The sequence below is a fragment of the Ambystoma mexicanum genome, chromosome 6q (genome assembly GCF_040938575.1).
Source record: "Ambystoma mexicanum isolate Mex_15411 chromosome 6q, UKY_AmexF1_1, whole genome shotgun sequence".
Classification (NCBI taxonomy): Eukaryota; Metazoa; Chordata; class Amphibia; order Caudata; family Ambystomatidae; genus Ambystoma; species Ambystoma mexicanum.
In genome coordinates, this window is record NC_090937.1 from 44,725,869 (window position 1) to 44,740,859 (window position 14,991).

Consider the following 14,991-nt stretch of genomic DNA (forward strand, 5'->3'; position numbering starts at 1 on the left):
CTGTGATATAATAAACACAGTGGCATTGCTAGGCACGGCTGAGGGGGGCCTGGGCCCCTCGTTTGAAATCCTGGCCGCCACTCTTTATGCCCCCCCACCACAGCCTGGCTTTCTCTGTTCTGTCTACAGTGCTGTGTCTGCCCGCACAGCAGACACGCAGGGCCACAATCAAGGCTGTCGCACAACAATGAAGAGCTGTTAAGTTCCGCCTGCAGCCAAGAGCAGCCCCTCCAATCAGAATGTAAATGTTAAAGGTATTTGTACCACGCACCGTCACCAACGGAGTTGGTACCCAGGCGCACTGGCGGATCTGTAAACGAGAAGGTGGGATGGGTTAGTAAGGTGAAGCGGCAGTAGGATAGTGAGAGGAGTGGTGTTCTGTTGGCAGCTTCAACTCGGTATACACCGGGTGCTGAGCTTTGGTGCGTGTATCGGATTGATGTCAGTCCGCCTGGTTGTAGGTCAAAGGATTGACAGTCAAAGGAACGACACCAAAGGGTCGACAGTCAAAGGATCGACACCAAAGGGTCGACAGGTCAAAGGATCGAATTTTTATTTTTTGTTTTTTCACATTTTTTTTTTGGGGGGGTTCCTGGGGGGGTTCCCGGGGGGGTTCCCACCCCAACCCCCCTTTTTTGCTAAAAACGACTTTTTTTAAATGTGAAAAAATAAAAATAAAAATTCGATCCTTTGACCTGTTGATCCTTTGGTGTCGATCCTTTGACCTGTCGACCCTTTATATTCGATCCTTTGACTAGACACCAGTCCGCGTGTGCTGTTGGTGCAGCTTATGTGTTGTTGCAGACAAAACTGCTAATGATGGGTCATTAGTGATTTAATGGTTTAGTGCCTAGATTCTGAGGGGAGGTGCAATGGGGGTGTGGTATTTGGTGTGCACAAAAGATTCTCTGCATGGGGTGCTTCTGACGTCACACATTGCCCTATTATAGGCAGCCCCCCTACTTGTGTCTGTGGCCCCCCTACTTGTATCTGTGCCCCCTCGATGCCCCTCCTAAATTTGATTCCTGGTTACATCACTGAATAAACATAGCTGTAAAACCATACAAGGCTGCTAGAGAAGGATTTCGTGCTAAATAGGTAATTCGGCAACCCCCTTCTTGTAGGAAACCAACATACGTCATGCAGGAATCTGCACTCTGGGTTACTTCGTGGCCTCACTCACCTGGTGAGTGGCGTCTTCGGAGCTGGTTGTACGTTTAGATCGGTAGGCCTTTCAAAAAGGAAAAAAGGTCAAATTAATTGAAAATGACTTTTTGGTAATGTCAAAAATGGCGTGTGGACGTACATCATGGTGTAATAACACAATATGCACTTACCGGCAGAGCGCAGGCCAGGCCGACGAGACAAAGGCCGAGCAGGGTGAGCCTCGTGTTCATTTTGTACCTGCAGATACAATAAGCGGGATTAGAGACACAGTGCACATGGTTAGGCAGCAGATCACACGTTCAAAATGCACAGGTGGCGGCCAATTTTGCACAGATGCCGGGTAACTTCGCACCAACTCTCGGATTGGCAATATTTGCAAACCAGGGAAATAGTCATGTTTTCACCTACCAACATATGCAAAGTGATATTTTTGTCGCAAAAGTCTGTACAAAGTTGTCAAGACAGACCTGCCTACGTATGAAAATAACAAAACCTGAGGTTTTTGCCATTCGCGTTGTGCGCATCTATCACCGCCCAGAAGTGCTTAACACCCTGCCATTGCCTCTTCCAAGGGGAAAAGGTGTGTGTGTGTGGGATGTATATATTATATAAAATCTCCTGCAGATAAGGCGCACAGAAGAATACACTGATTTGCCCAGGATCACACACTTTAGTTAAGCAGTGAAGCGGGAATGTGAGGGCAATCCCATTTTAGGGACTGGGCCACATATTTTCTCACATCTAGTTGGCGGAAATGTGTAGATTGCAAGCTGCAAGTGACAGGGAATACTTGAAATATAAATACATCATAATACACAAATGTGCCAACTATATAAAGCCCCTATAAAAACAGGTTAAGATTATTGAAGCCTGCTTCCCCTCCCAATCTTGACTTTCCACAGTATGCTGGAAACTGCTCTACTTCTTTGAATTCATATGGCTGTGACTGTGAGGGAGAGGGTGTCAAGTCAGCATCCACCAAACTCAGTGGATGCTTCATTTAAGAAATGGCTCAGTTAGCTACATTTTGTTGACAACACCTATCACTTTAGTGCATCCAAGCCTGCACCTTTTATTTCCTTCCACAACGGTGCACACCTGAAATCCCAGAGGTATCCCTCTTCCCCGCAGACCTGGAGAAAAGCTAAAAAACCCAGAGTCTCCGGGGTAGTCCCAGAGGTTAGGCAGCTCTGTGTCGAGGCTGCGCGCAAATGAGATGATTCGGACTACACTATTGAATGAACTACACCACCTTTCTTGGTACTTTTGAGTGTCCCATTAGAGATTGGAACCTCTTCTTTCCCACTGTGCCTCACAGTGATCTCGCCTTTACTGCCAGCTGCATTCAGCACCAGGCGGTGCAGTCACCATTATAAAGCCGGCAAGGGACCTTTCCTAACATGGCCGCTCCCCCTTCCCCCACGCGGCATTGAGCATCAGCTGTTTCTGCTTCCCGGAGGAAGCGTGCCGTGATTGGCTGGGCTCAACTTCTTCATCTGCTTTCAAGCAGAGCTGGCAGGCGATCCCTGGCCCATACCTGCCTACATTTGAAAATCAAAAACCCTGAGATGTCTGCCCCGCCCACAGCCACACAAGACTCCACCCCTTTGCACACAGCTACACCCACATGCCCCACCCACATGTCAACATTTTCAGTTTGCACTTTACAGTGGAATGCAATACATTTAATTAAATTGGCTATTCATAACCACCCAAATTGCATATTACGAATGGAATGGGATACGCCTTGCATAAAATCAATACACGCACAAAACCAAGAAATTATATTTTCTTCAAATAGGTATGTTTATTCCTTAATATGGCACTCCCAAACGTCCGGTATCTGGGCGCAGTACAGGTTACATAGGTTACAGGCATTTAGAAATGTCACATTACAATTTATACGGACGGAGTCCACCCTCTGAACAAAGTGGGTGGACTCAGTCCACCTGCGTGTACCCTGGACTTGACCCCTGGCAAACTGACCAAAAAGAATGAAAGCTTAAGCAAAATAAACACAGAATACTGCTTTCAATCCGGTGTCATTAATGACACCGGATTGAAAGCAGTATTACCGTGTTTATTTTGCTTAAACTGACCAAAAAGAATAGCTTTCATTCTTTTTAGCCAGTTTGCCTTATGTTTTAGCCGCTCTTTAAATTAGGGCGACTAAGACATAAGGCAAACTGGCCAAAAAGTATGAAAGTTTAAGCAAAATACACGCTGTAATACTGCTTTCAATCCGGTGTCATTAATGACACCGGATTGGAAGCAGTATTTAGCGTTCGCATCGAAGGGCGACTAAACAAGGCAAATTGGCAAAAAAGAAAGAAAGCATAAGCAAAATAAACGCAGTAATTCTGCTTTCAATCCGGTGTCATTAATGCATACATGCCAACATTCTGTGACCAAAAATCTGTAGGAATCTTAAAGTTTCAAAAATAGTCAGGCGAGGAGGTAATGATAAGAATAGGGCGCGTCAGCAGCCCATTGTCATTGAAAGAGCCCGCCGCAGCGGGTGCATTCAATGACAATGAGGCGCCTGCCACGCCTTCTGCCACCACGCCAGCTGGTGGGAGCCCTTGAAAGACTCCCCCGAGTTGGCGTGGTGGGGGGGCTAATGGCACCTTTTGTGAAAGGCACCCGCGGCCGAGGGGCGCCCTTAGCCCACCGTCGTGGGTGCCTTTGACATCAAAAGCCTGCATGCCCCGCCTTCTCTCGCTACGCCAGCTCGGGGGAGCCCTTGAAAGACTCCCCCAAGCTGACGTGGGCAAAAAAAAAAATCTGTATTTGGTGCCAATAAATTGGTAGGCGGTAGGACTGCTTAAAAAGCGGTATCCTACTGTCTAAATCAGTAGGGTTTGCAAGCACGTTAATGACACCGTATTGAAAGCAGTATTCTACGTGTTTTTTGCTCCAGTTTGCATTCTTTTTGGTCCCGCCCACTCCTCCACCCGATTGGCTACACTAGTAGTCTTTTGCAGCCAATCGGATGGAGGATTGGACGGGAACCGGAAACTGCCGCGCAAACCCAGAGACTCCATGGTCTTCCCCGGAGACCAAGAGAAGAGGCTAAAAACCCAGAGTCTCCTGGGTAAACCCAGAGGTTAGGCAGGTTTGACATGGCCCCCTCAAGGGCCATAAGCATAAAAGGTTACTCCCTTGTTAGGGGAGCCTTTCCTGCACAGTTTCACTTTGGGCTGCCCCTCAACTGCATTCAGCACCAAACGATGCAATCACCATTATACAGCCCGCAAGGGACCTTTTTTAACATGGCCACCCCCTGCACGGCTTTGCGCATCAGCTGTTTCTGCTTCCCAGAGGAAGCGCACTGTGATTGTCTGGGGTCAACTTCTTCATCCGCTTTCAAGCGGAGCCGGCAGGCGATCGCTTGCTCCCTCAAGGGCCATAAGTATAAAAAGCTTACTGCCTTGTTAGGAGAGCCACAGCTTCACTTTGGGCTGCCCCTCAGCTGCATTCAGCACCAAACAGTGCAGCCACCAGTAATAAGGTGGCAAGGCACCTTTTCTAACATGGTCACCACACGCGGCATTGAGCATCATCTGCTTCCCAAACGAAGTGTGCCGTAATTGGCTGGATTCAAAATCTTCATCTGCGTTCAAGCAGAGCCGGCAGGCAATCCATGGCCCCCTCAAGGGCCGTAAGCATAAAAGCTTACTCCCTTGTTAGGGGAGCCTTTCCTGCACAGCTTCACTTTGGGCTGCCCCTCATCTGCATTCAAAACCACGAAATGCAGCCACTGTTATAAAGCCGGCAAGTGACCTTTTCTAACATGGTCGCCATTCGCGGCTTTGAGCATCAGCTGCTTCTGCTTTCCAAACAAAGCGTGCCGTAAATGGCTGGGTTCAACTTCTTCACCTGCTTCCAAGCAGAGCCAGCAGGCGATCACCGGGCCCCTCAAAGGGCCACCTGAAAGGGTCCTTGCCCACCCCTGTTTGGCCCTGTCCAGAGCTGGAGGGAGCCCGTTTATGCCACCGCTCCAGCAACTTACCCCCAGCCCACATTGCTGACCAAACTTGCAGTACTTTTATATTCTGTGACCATGAGCAATCTGTTTCTACCTTGCACCTGTAAGTCTCCCAGAACTGGTCTACAACCCCCAGCCTGGTTAATGGGATTTCTCTCTCCCTTTTGTTCTAGCAAAGGTGCAATCTAGATCTTGTTGAACACCTATTATGTGCATCTGCCTTAACTCACTCACTGCTTGTTTTCCACCCTTGTTAGGGCCTTTCTTATGACTGCTCCCTAATTTTGCCCTACATCTGTGCAACCTCCATTGTGGTGGTGTATTTGTGCTTTTTGGGGAAATTCGAATTTAGGTGTGCTTTTACATCTGTGCACCCTCCATTTGTGTGCTGTATTTGTGCCTTTTGGGTAAATTCGAATGTAGGTGTGCATTTTAAATCACTGCATCTTCCATGTTTTGCTGTGTTAGTGCTTTTGGCAAATTCGAATCTAGGAGGGCTTTTTAAATTGCTGCATCCTCCATTTTGGGCTGTAAGTGCTTTTGACAAATCTGAACCTAGGAATGTTTTTTAATCAGTCCACTGATTATCTTCCTTTGCACACCTTCTCCTCTGCGCCAGCCTGGCTGCTAGGCCACTTGGTGAGTTCCTGTGCACTGTGTAGCTCCCCTCTTTATCTCTCTCTCCCCCTCTAGTACCATAACACTCTCCATCTCTCGTATCTATTCCAACTGCTATTCTATCACTTATCCTACCTCTCTCATGAAGTCTGGAAGAAAAAAGCTGAAAAAAGCTCTCCTGTACTCTAACCCACGCCTACCTATCGATGACACGTCAATTCTACCTCCAGACAGACTATTACGGACATCCTCTTCACTTTCCCCTCTCCTGACCTATGAACCCACATCTGGCCTCCACTCTTACTCCTTTCTCCTCCTCACACATTAATGGTAGCACTAGGTGGCAAGCACTCCTTGCATACTTCTCATCTTTCAGGGTATCATTAATGTCTATCACAACAGCACTATCATGGCCCAAGGTTCTCAACCTACTCTTCTCCTTCTTGACCAGTGCCTGCCTTCTCTCATAAACATCCCCCCTTCTCCTGCCACCCCTTCTTCCTCTCCCCTGATCTCCTCCTCCTCTCATCAGAAACCCTTCAATGGTGGTGCTGTCAAATACTCGCCTGTCTCCTTCTTGAAGACTTGGAGCTGGACGTCCTTGCTCTTACCGAGACGTGGTTCAATGTCAGCTCTGTCACTGCTCTTGACACTCTCCTTCCTGAGGGCTACAAAATCCTCTCCAAACCCAGACTCAGGCCTGGAGGTGGGGTGGCCCTGATCTTCTCTGAGTGGGTCCCTGCTTCCATCATTCCTACTCAATCTTACTCCTCTTTTGAATGCCTACTCTGTAGGATTGGGGTTTTGCCTACTCTCTCCCTCATCCTCACCACTATCGACAGACCCCATGGCCCTATCTCCCTCTCCCTCTTCCTCTCTGAATGGGCTGACTTTGCCTCATCCCTTTCAACCTCTTCTTCAAAACTCCTCCTCCTTGGTGGCTTCAACATCCACCTCGACTCTCTGGAAACATCCAGGTCTCAGTTCTGGGTCTTCTGTGACTCCCTCTTTCTCACTGTTCTTCCTTCCGGCCTGACTCACTCTGCCGGCCACACTTTTGAGGCCCTTATCTCTGGTGACATCCCTATCTCTAATCCGGTCACCACCCCCCTCTCCTGGTCTGACCACTCTCTCCTTTCCTCCCACTTGGGGCCCCTTGGCCCTCTATCTGCGCCACCCCCTGCACTGCCAGCCTCCTTTTGTGTCATTCGTCTGGTGAAGCGAGTGTCAGTTGCTGCTTTTTCCTTCACCTTCATCCCCTCTCCGTCCCCTGCTCCTGACTCTCGCTGACTCTGTCCTTGCTAACCTCCACCTTGCCATCTCTAACACCCTTAATATCCTTGCCACTGCCATGAGGATCCATCTAAAATCTGCCACCAAGAACAGCTGGTATTACTCCGATCTAGCATCTCTGAAACACAAGTGCAGAAGTGGCAGACTTTGGGCTTATCCTCTGGCAAACTGGCATGCCGCCTCCTCCGAAGGCAATATTACTTCTCCATCCACTCCAAGAAGTGGGCCCACATCCAAGCTCCCATTTCTAGAGCCACTAATAACATGGCCGAACTGAAAGGAATTGCCAATCCACTTGCAGTCTCCACCTCTCTACTTCCTTCCCTGGCTCTCTACACTGCCTTGGCCTCCCACTTCACATCAGGTCATCCTGTCCTCACTGCCCTCCACCTCCATCCCTTCTCCCACGCCTGCTCCCCTGCCTCCCTTGGCCCCCCTAGGACCCCAGGCTCCTCCCTCCTGCCCATAGCATAGGTCTCTGAAGTGGTATCCTCTGTGAAGGCCGCCTCCAAACATTTGCCCCCTTGCTCCTCCAGAACAATTAAGGACAACATCTCCTCTCTTGCCTTGGCTCTTGCTGACTTCTGTCACCACTCTTTCGCCACTGGCTCTTTCACTCTATCCCTCAAGCACTCCCTTATTTATTTATTTATTTAACATGTTTGGTCCATCGCGCCACAAACCCGCAGGCCTCAGGGCGCTCAAACAACATGAAAAACAAACAGTCCTAACCAGTAGGCTACCACAGCATGCTGGAAGAAGAGAAACAGGCCAAGTTCAGGATCAAAGGAGCATCCAACAGACACAGAATAATGCTAGTCAGGTGAGAAGTTAAAAAGGTGGGTTTTTAAATCCTTCTTTAACTTTAGCAGAGTGTCAGTCAGTCTGATGCTGAGTGGAAGAACATCCAGGCGTGGGGACCTTGAGTATTGTGGAGCTCCACAAGGATGACCTTGTGGAGCATCTTTAAAAAAGCCATCTCCTGACCCCTCCTGCCGAGCTAACTGTTGCCCTATCTTAACTACCCCCTTCCTGGGTAAACTCTTAGAGAAGTTTGTCCCGCCTTGAAACACTTGTGTATAGGTGCCTTATAAATGCCATATCATATCATATCCCCCAACTGACCCTCCACACTGATCTTGTTGGTTGCCTTCATGATCATGAATCTTTATTTTGGCCATCCAGAGGCATGGAAACTGCTCTCCTGAACACCTGTGAAACCATGTTTGCAAATCTCACCTCCAACTCTTCTGCTGTTCTCATTCTCCTCGGTCACTCCTCTGCCTTTGACACAGTCAACTATTCTGTCCTCATAAAACAACTCAGTGACACTCTAGGCATCACTGACCAGGCACTGGATTGGCTGACCTCTTTGCTCACTAACTACCCTTCCCAGCTGCAACTGGGCTCTTTCTCCTATACCACCACCCTCCCTATCTGTGGTGTCCACCAGGGCTCTATAATATCTAACTCACCCCTCTCGCTCACCTGATCTCCTCCTCCTCTCCTCATTTCCAGTGTTATACCAATGACACACAGCTTTCCTTCAAACTTCCATCTACTTCCCCATCCTCTCTCATCCTTGACTGTCTATCCACCATTCAGACATGGTGTGCAGCGAATTATCTCTGCCTAAATGCCTGTAAGATTGATATCCTCCTCATTGGGACATCTGTGCCCTCTTTTCCTCCAACCTTCTGGCCACCCTCTTTGAGCCCTCTACCCCCACCATCTTGTGAGGCCAAAAACCTTGGGTCACCTTCGACACCGCTCTCTCCTTCACCCCTCACATCATCGACCTGACCAAGAAGTCCCACTTCCATGTGCTCCACCTTAGAGACATTCTTCCTTTTCTCACCTTCCCCCAGAAGCTTAATGTCTCCAGAGCTCTGGTCCTCACCAGGCTGGACTACTGCAAAAGCCTCTTTCTCAATCCCGCTCTTTCCTCCTTTCGCCGCCTCTAGCTGATCCATAATAGGGCTGAAAGACTTATCATTAGCCTCAAGCACAGAGAATATCTCTCCAGCCCTAAAATCCCTCCAGTGATTGCAAGGATCAAATTCAAGACCCCCTGCATCATCCACATGGCCATCTGGAGCCTGGGACCATGCTATCTCCAACGCTCCCTCCATAAATGTTCCCATGCTAGAGCCCCACACTCCTCTAACTCCAACTCTCTGACTGCCAAATGCTTCCCCAAGCAGAGTCCGGGGCAGGTCTCTCCTCGGATGGTGCCTCCCTTTGGAACAGCCTCCATGCCCCTCTCAGACTTGAGCCAGACAAACTGCTCAAAACTCTGCTTTTCTCTACCTCTTTCCCTCTTTCCCGTCCCTGCTCATCACCCCACTGCCTCTGTGACCGGTGGCCTGAACCTCATGAAGCCATAGGACCCCAGGTCCTTCCTCTCAGTCAATACCAGCACGCCCCGCCACTGTACTGCCCTAGTGGCCCCTGCCTGGTGGCTCCACATCTCACCCTTGAGAGTCGCCTATACTTGCACTTAGCCTGAGGTTCTCCTCCTTGGCTCCCCTTAGCACTTCCCTCCCAGGCCCCCTTCCAGCACTTGCCAACTCCCCTGCTCCTCCTTCCATCCCCTTCCCTTGCACTTCTCCTCAATGCACTTGCATGACCGAATGCCACAAAGTCTAGTAGGACCATGACTGTATATTTACTCTTTTCCCACTGTTATTATTTCCCCTGTCCTCTTCAGCCTTGTGGCGCTTTGAATCACATTTCTGTTGTATAAAGCGCCTTACAAATGCTCAATAAATAAAACAATTTAAAACATTGCATTCAAAATTCCAGGCTGTCATTGTATGCACAGTTCCAGGCTGCCATTTTAGGCAGCGTTTTAGGTGGCCATTTTATGAGAGCACACACCTGCCATTTTATGCTTGGCAAAAGGCTGCCATTACATGCAGCGTACAAGGCTGCCATGTTGTGCAGAGTTTCAAGCTGCAATTTTATGGAGTTCCAAACTGCCTTATCCAGAGTACAAAGCTGCAGCCACAGCCACAAAGACCATGTTTTGCCATTCAAAAAGACACTGACGTCTGTTTCGCAGGAGGATCCAAACGATCTAGTTATGGAAACCACGTATGAGTGTGATTGTAACAAGGGGACGAAGGACTAAAGTTTTACAACATTTAGGACGAGATGTTGCCTAAATGATCAAATGTGGAAACTGAAAACAAGCATTCCAATCCTAGCCTCGCCACTTGACCTAAGAGTGGGCTGGTGTGGGCAGACCAACTTATCTGAGTCGTCCTCAGCTCTCTTATCTCTGAAAAGGGGGAGTTCTTATGCACAGGTCAAGCCCATCATTAAAACATTGGCAAATACAAGGCATTTACAAAAACACGAGCTATATGATTTGGAGCCATGAGATGGCAGATAACAAGAATTAAAGGGAGAGAGCATTAATATTAAACGTTTGAAAAAGATGTATTTGAAGTGCGGGAGATCAAGAAACAAGAAAGAGTGTAACGATAAGAGAGAGTACTTATATGGTGTAATGTGAGTTTCTATCAAAGCATAGACATTGGAACCAGACACGCAGATCCATATTACAGAGAAGCTTTCAAACATAGAATGAAGCGTTATTGGGCCTGCATTTAATGAGACGAAGGCACAGACAACGAAGGCTCCAGGCAGAAACATGTGTAGATACACACTACTTAAATAAGCGTCACCCTAAGTACATGAAGCCATAAACAAGTGCCCGCATAACTATATGTAAAGCCATAAACAAGCGTCATGTTGATTACATGAAGCAATTAACAAGCATCACCCTAATTATATGAATCCATAAAGAAGTATTAGCCTAAATAAATATGAACCCATAAATAAGCATTGCCCTAAGAACATGAAGCCATCAAAAATCGTCACCCTAAATATATCTGAAGCCATGAGCATGTGTCACGCTAAGAACATGAAGCCACCAACAATCGTCACCCTAAATATATCTGAAGCCATGAGCATGCGTCACGCTAAGAACATGAAGCCATCAACAATCGTCACCCTAAATATATCTGAAGCCATGAGCATGTGTCACGCTAAGAACATGAAGCCACCAACAATCGTCACCCTAAATATATCTGAAGCCATGAGCATGCGTCACGCTAAGAACATGAAGCCATCAACAATCGTCACCCTAAATATATCTGAAGCCATGAGCATGTGTCACGCTAAGAACATGAAGCCACCAACAATCGTCACCCTAAATATATCTGAAGCCATGAGCATGTGTCACGCTAAGAACATGAAGCCACCAACAATCGTCACCCTAAATATATCTGAAGCCATGAGCATGCGTCACGCTAAGAACATGAAGCCATCAACAATCGTCACCCTAAATATATCTGAAGCCATGAGCATGCGTCACGCTAAGAACATGAAGCCATCAACAATCGTCACCCTAAATATATCTGAAGCCATGAGCATGCGTCACGCTAAGAACATGAAGCCACCAACAATCGTCAGCCTAAATATATCTGAAGCCATGAGCATGTGTCACGCTAAGAACATGAAGCCACCAACAATCGTCACCCTAAATATATCTGAAGCCATGAGCATGTGTCACGCTAAGAACATGAAGCCACCAACAATCGTCACCCTAAATATATCTGAAGCCATGAGCATGCGTCACGCTAAGAACATGAAGCCACCAACAATCGTCACCCTAAATATATCTGAAGCCATGAGCATGCGTCACGCTAAGAACATGAAGCTATCAACAATCGTCACCCTAAATATATCTGAAGCCATGAGCATGCGTCACGCTAAGAACATGACGCCATAAATAAGCATTGCCCTAAGTCAGGGGACTTCAAACGGGGCAGCTGGCATCCCGAGGGGGGCCTGAAGGATGCCTTTGGGGGGCCCATACGCTCTAAAAGTGATTAAGATCACTGTTTAAATATAAAATATAAGCAGATTTTCTAATGATTATATTTTCCTTTACAAACAGTCACCTAATCCTTTTTCAAAGACCCTGTGTCCCCCCTAGATATCCTCTGGCGCCCTGGGTGGGGGCCCCAGAAACAACATTTTTACTCAAGGTGGGGCTCAGTATGCAGACCTTTGAATACCACTGCACTAAGTGTATGAAGCCAGAAACAAGCGTCACCCTAAGTAGATGAAGCCATGTAATTCAGGGGTGGAAATGGGGGCGCTGGCACTCATTATGGGCGCTCATTGAGGTCGGCAGCTGTATAACCGAGACATGGTGACAGCCATAACTGCTGGCTTCCCATAGCTATACTGGGCCATGTCCATTAAACCAGGGCCAAAACGTGCAACACCTGCTCCAGATTCTCCATAAAAAATGGAAGCCTCAGACCCCGATTCTCCAAATTCTATTCTGACGGGTTCTCTTATCGTGCACGCATTGCACAGTAAATGCCTCTAGAAATGTGGCTCTTTTTGCAGTGCTCCTGAAGGATGACGCAGTCAGAGCGCTGGAGACTGAAGTACTCTGCAGGGGGCTGTCAGCGAAAGGGCCATGGTGTGTTGTCAGAAAGCACAGGCTCAAAGGTTCGTGCTTTGAGAGATTTGGTCTGACACACATCAGGCCTCATTACATGTTTGGCGGTGACACAAAAGAGTGGTGGTAAGAAATGACCAACCTTTCTACTGAACTGTCACATTCTGACTTTGGAGGTAAAATGTAGGAACAACCTCAAGTACTTGCTTGGAGGTATTTCCTCCACTTCATCAACACTAAAATGGAGGAATGGCCATCTGTAGAATTACCACCGACTGTAACTCCTCCATACCCCAACAGAGCCATATGGAACTCCATAATGGGGAATAAGACTGCTCCAGAGCCTGGGGATTTACCTCCAATCCTGAGGCAATATTACCCGAGCTGGGAGGACAGCTCAGGGGCAACACGTTTCTCTTGGAAGCAAGACAACGCATGTTCGAATCCCGCCCCGCGCTTAGATACTGGGCTCTGGTGCACGACAGCAAATGAGGAGATATTCATGACCATCTCAGATTTACACTTGAAACCTTGTATCTGATCCTCAAAGAATTAAAATGGGGAACCTTTGGAGATTCCTGGAGCGCATCTCTCATGCACTGGAGCAAATCCATTTCAATGTGAGCCTCTCAGAGATGATCCAGCCATCGCCATATTTGCTCCAGTTGCATAAGGAAAGAGATGCACCTCTGGGACGATTGGAGGCATCTCCTAATGTCCTCCTTTGGAAATATGTGTGAACGGCCCAAAGTATCAAGAGGTATTACAGCCTCTTGATCAGAAAGGGGCCGTTGGAATCTGCATTGGGGGCAGCCTTTTAGATCTGGCCCTGTAAAAGCTCACACTTCCTAATTGCACTTCAGGTAAACAATGTTTTCTGGGCTTCTGACAAACTGTGCCCTTTCATGTGACACTCATTGCATGTGATTGGATATGGGGGGGGGGGGTCTACTGGCTAAACGTAAACTGGGAACCAGGAGACCTGACTATACATCGCATCTAACCCTGATGAACATGTTGTGATCCTGGGCAAATCAATTGACCATGCCAAAATGCTGTATTTGCCAAAACTTAGTTGGAACAAAAACCCATTATAGGTGCTTTTCTAAACCGCTTTTCTGCAATTGGAATGAACATGTAGCGCTCTGGGCAGTCTGAACATGTAGTGTTGTACAATGCAGGGTTTCAGGTGAATCCTAGTCCTGCATGCATGCAGAGGAGGTTGGTGTACATTTACAGTATAACAAACATTAGATACCGTTATGCAGCATAGCATAACGCATAGCATAGTCTCGCAAACCACAGCTAACATGTATGCAATAAAACAGAGAGTAGAAAGTCACTGGAAAGAGTTGTGACCTAGAGGATAGCACAAACATTCATAAAAAAAATAGATCAAAATATATAAAAATGCATGCATGAACTGCCACGAGGTCATGGAAATAGTCAAAGTTGCGCTATATTAGAAATTAGAACATAACATACAGCAATTCTCTAATAAAGATTCTGTTACCCTTCCTTGTGCTATGGAACAGAAGAAGGAGATGCCCGGCTCTATGAAGCTGTCAGTCGCCCTTAGCAGTAGGAGTCTTGGCTCAGCCCTTTCTGAAGGACGCTGATCTCGGCTCGCTTTCTGTGGCCTTTAAACACGCGCCCCGACCTCTTCCGCCAGTCCCCGCGGACATGACGTCATGATATTTCCTGCTGCCCCTGGTGATTCCATCGTCACCCACGCTTCCTGCTCCTGTGGCTTGAGGTTTTGGAAAAAAGCCCCTTCTGTAGTTAAACATTTGTTTATGTGCTGCGTTAACCAGTCTCACGTCGAGCAGCTGATAAATATGTAATGCGGGGGAGGGTGCAGCTGCCTGCGTTTCTGCTTTGTTTGAGTAGCTCATTTTCTTCCGAGAATTGTTTCCAGGTGTGCCTGAATTCAGATTATCCTCCTTTGAAGTTGTGATGAGCGAACCCTGAAAGCAAGCAATGCAGCGAAGAAGCCCAACATTATATATCAGTTGGTGTACCGCGACCAGTGGCGTAACACAAAATGTGGTGGCCCCCGAAGCTCGGCAACAAAGCACAGGCCGCGCCACACTCCAGGCTGCCCTGGACCAACACTCATGTTCAATGTGCATCGTGATCGTGCACTGTTCTAGATGAAAGATATAATTATGAGTATTGATCAAAGTTTAAATCTTTCACCTAGCATAGAAACAAGGGGACTGTGTCTGACTCTGGCCACCCAAATGTACCAGCCAACTATGTGCACGGCCAGTAGTATTCTGCACTATAATTATACCCTAAGAAAACATGTTCATGCTGGTTCTGCCAGAACATGCCATACCATATATCCATCTGCCTGGATATGCCCTGCCTGCGGTCAGGATGTGGCCGCGGTTCATCTAGTGCAACCACCATAGGCCAAGGTCATGTTCATTGGATT

At 47.7% G+C, this 14,991-nt stretch overlaps 1 protein-coding gene across 2 annotated transcripts in view; it reads right to left on the minus strand.

Moving 5' to 3' along the window:
* LOC138515750 (dentin sialophosphoprotein-like) overlaps window positions 1–14,212 on the minus strand; it is a 29,424-nt gene extending 15,212 nt beyond the window's left edge. The window contains exons 1-3 of one of the 2 annotated variants that reach the window (XM_069630452.1): window positions 14,065–14,212; window positions 1,338–1,404; window positions 1,184–1,231 (exon numbers count right to left, since the gene is read on the minus strand). In XM_069630452.1, coding sequence (XP_069486553.1) covers window positions 1,184–1,231; window positions 1,338–1,397 — 108 coding nt within the window. In that variant the 5' untranslated portion in view covers window positions 1,398–1,404; window positions 14,065–14,212. Of the gene's footprint in view, window positions 1–1,183; window positions 1,232–1,337; window positions 1,405–14,036 lie in introns of both variants that reach the window. The other variant, XM_069630453.1, reaches the window with a different exon arrangement.
* Between the last annotated feature and the right edge of the window lie 779 nt (window positions 14,213–14,991).